Raw genomic sequence first — 2,613 nt, 5'->3', positions numbered from 1 at the left:
CCCTAAATAATTTTTACTTTCTTTTCAGATTGTTGCCAGCAAAGGTGGTTTTGAAATGGTCACCAAAGAGAAGAAATGGTCTAAAGTGGGTAGCCGCTTGGGATATCTGCCAGGAAAAGGAACTGGGTCTCTTTTGAAGTCACATTATGAAAGAATTCTCTACCCATATGAGCTTTTCCAGTCTGGTGTCAGCCTTATGGTGAGATGCATCACTTTTTTTAGGAGTGGATAAATCCACTCTGCCATTTATAAACTTTAGATTGTTTACTATAACAAGATAGCAATTGGCTATGATTTCACCAGGTACTGAAATTTGGGGGGAGCAAGGTGTAGTTTAAAAATCACAGCAATTTTTGGTGGTTTACAAGATAAAGGCTAATGGGAATGAAGAAAGTTTTCTTATTAAAGTGTGTAAGCTTATGCAAGACTTAACGCTTTTAAAAAAATTCCTCCACTTGGTGTCATGTATTTTTTTTTTGAACAGCTTTATTGAGGTATAATTTACATACTACAGAATTCACCCATTGTAGGTACACAGTCAATAAGCTTTAGTAAATTATACATTTATGCAACTATCATCACCATCCAGTTTTAGAACACTTCCATCAGCCCCAAAATTTCCTTTGTGTTTGTTTATAGCTGGTTCTTCTACCCTCAGACCTGGACAACTCCTGATCTGCTCTCTGGCTCTGTAGTTTTGCCTTTTCTAGAAATTTCACATACATGGAATCATACAGTATGATTTTGTGTATGGCTTTTTTCACTTAGCCTAATGTTTTTAAGGTTCATGTATGTTTTAGTATTCGTACTTCATTCCTCTTTATGGCTGAATAATATTCTGTTGTATGGATATACCACATTTGTTTATTCATTTATCACTTATGGACATTTGGATTGTTTCCAGTTTATGGCTGTTATGAATAATGCTATGAATATTCATGTACTAGTCTTTGTGTGGACATACGTTTTCATTTCTCTTGGGTAGATACCTAGGAGTGGAATTGCTGGGTTATACGGTAAGTTTATGTTTAATTTTTAAGAAACTGCCAAACTGTATTCCAAAGTGGCTGAAACATTTTACATTCCCGCCAGTAATGTAGAGGCTTCCAGTTTCTGCACATCTTTGCCAACACTTGGTATTGTCAGTTTTTTTGCTTACAGCCATTCTGGTGGGTGTATAGTGGTATCTCATTGTGGTTTTAATTTTATTTCCCTAATGACTAATGGTGTTGTGTATCTTTTCATGTGTATATTAGCCATTTGTATATCTTCCTTGATGAACTGTCTACTCAAATCTTTTTTTTATTGGGTTGTCAGTCATTTTATACTTGTTTTAAGATTTTGCTAAATAGTCTGGTTATAAGTCCTTTAACAGATGTATGATTTTACAAATATTTTCCTTTAGTTTGTGGTTTGTCTTTTCATTTTTATAATGGTGTCTATTTGAAGAGTAATCTATTGATTTTCTCCCTTTTTATGGATTGTGCTTCTGTTATCATATCTAAGAAAATCTTTTCTTCACCTAAGGCCAAGGTGTTTGTTTTTTTATAGTTTTAGCTTTTATGTTTAGGTCTGTGACCCATTTTGAGTCGTTTTTTTGTGTATAGTCTGAGTTAAAGGTATAAGTTCATTTTGGGGGCAGCGGAGAGGGGGTATAGGAATATCCAATTGTTCCAGCACCATTTGTTAAAAGACTACCCTTCTCCCATTTACCTTACCAAGGTGATTTACCTTGGCACCTTTGTTGAGAATCAGTTGACTATAAATATGTGGGTTTATTTCTAGTCTATTTTGTTCTTTGTTTGCTCTGTATGTTTTACCCTAACACCAATACTATGCTGTCTTGGGTACCATAGCTTTGTAGTAAGTTTAGATATCTGGTAGTGTAAGTCCTCCAGCTTGGTTCTTTTTTCAAAATTTCCAAACAATTTGCATTTCCACATAAATTTTGGGATCCACTTCTCAATTTCTACAACAAAAGCCTGCTAGGATTTTGATAGGGATTGTCTTGAATCTGTAGATCAGTTTGGTGGGAGAATTGTCATCTGGTTTCATGTAGTTTTAGGGATTTTTTTAGAAATTTATTATTTTTCTCCTTATTCTCAAATCTGATTTCTTATAAGTGAATCTGCCCTCTTCCTGTGCTCTCAATTCTTTAGGGTGTACAAATGCCTAATTTAGATCTTAAGGAAAAAGTGGAGCCTGAGGTTCTTGGCACTGATGTCCAAACTCCCCCAGAGCCGGGCACAAGAGTGAACATTCTGCCGAAGAGAACAAGGCGTGTCAAGTCTCAGGTATCAGTTTCCATGGGCCGCTTTTGACAGGCGTTTCTAGAGCGTTGACTGTGCAGAACACTTACTTGGCTCTGGGAGGTAATTCACGTGCTGTCGTTCTTTAAAACTCGGAGACGCGTTTGAGATGAACGAGGAAGGGATTGTAAACTTCAGTCTGATTTGATTTAAAGAGTTCTTTGTTAATTTTGAACAGCTATGACAGGGGTGGCAGTTCAGAGAGTGACTCTGGATACTGTAGGGCCAATTTCATAGACATGCTGATGAATTCTAGTATATTTCATTTTCATGGTCAGTATAAGTGAGAAGAATAGGAAAGAGT

General features: G+C 36.2%; 1 protein-coding gene across 1 annotated transcript in view; it reads left to right on the top strand.

Annotated features, from left to right (window-relative positions):
- Positions 1-2,613, top strand: part of KDM5A (lysine demethylase 5A) — a 77,745-nt gene that overhangs the window by 12,669 nt on the left and 62,463 nt on the right. The window contains exons 4-5 of the mRNA XM_007469469.1: positions 29-199; positions 2,160-2,294. Of these exons, the coding sequence (XP_007469531.1) occupies positions 29-199; positions 2,160-2,294 (306 nt within the window). The remainder of the gene's footprint in view (positions 1-28; positions 200-2,159; positions 2,295-2,613) is intronic.

The sequence above is a fragment of the Lipotes vexillifer genome, unplaced genomic scaffold (assembly GCF_000442215.2).
Source record: "Lipotes vexillifer unplaced genomic scaffold, Lipotes_vexillifer_v1.1 scaffold395, whole genome shotgun sequence".
Classification (NCBI taxonomy): Eukaryota; Metazoa; Chordata; class Mammalia; order Artiodactyla; family Lipotidae; genus Lipotes; species Lipotes vexillifer.
The sequence above is the reverse complement of the archived record's forward strand: the minus strand, read 5'-3'. Positions and strand labels throughout refer to the sequence as shown.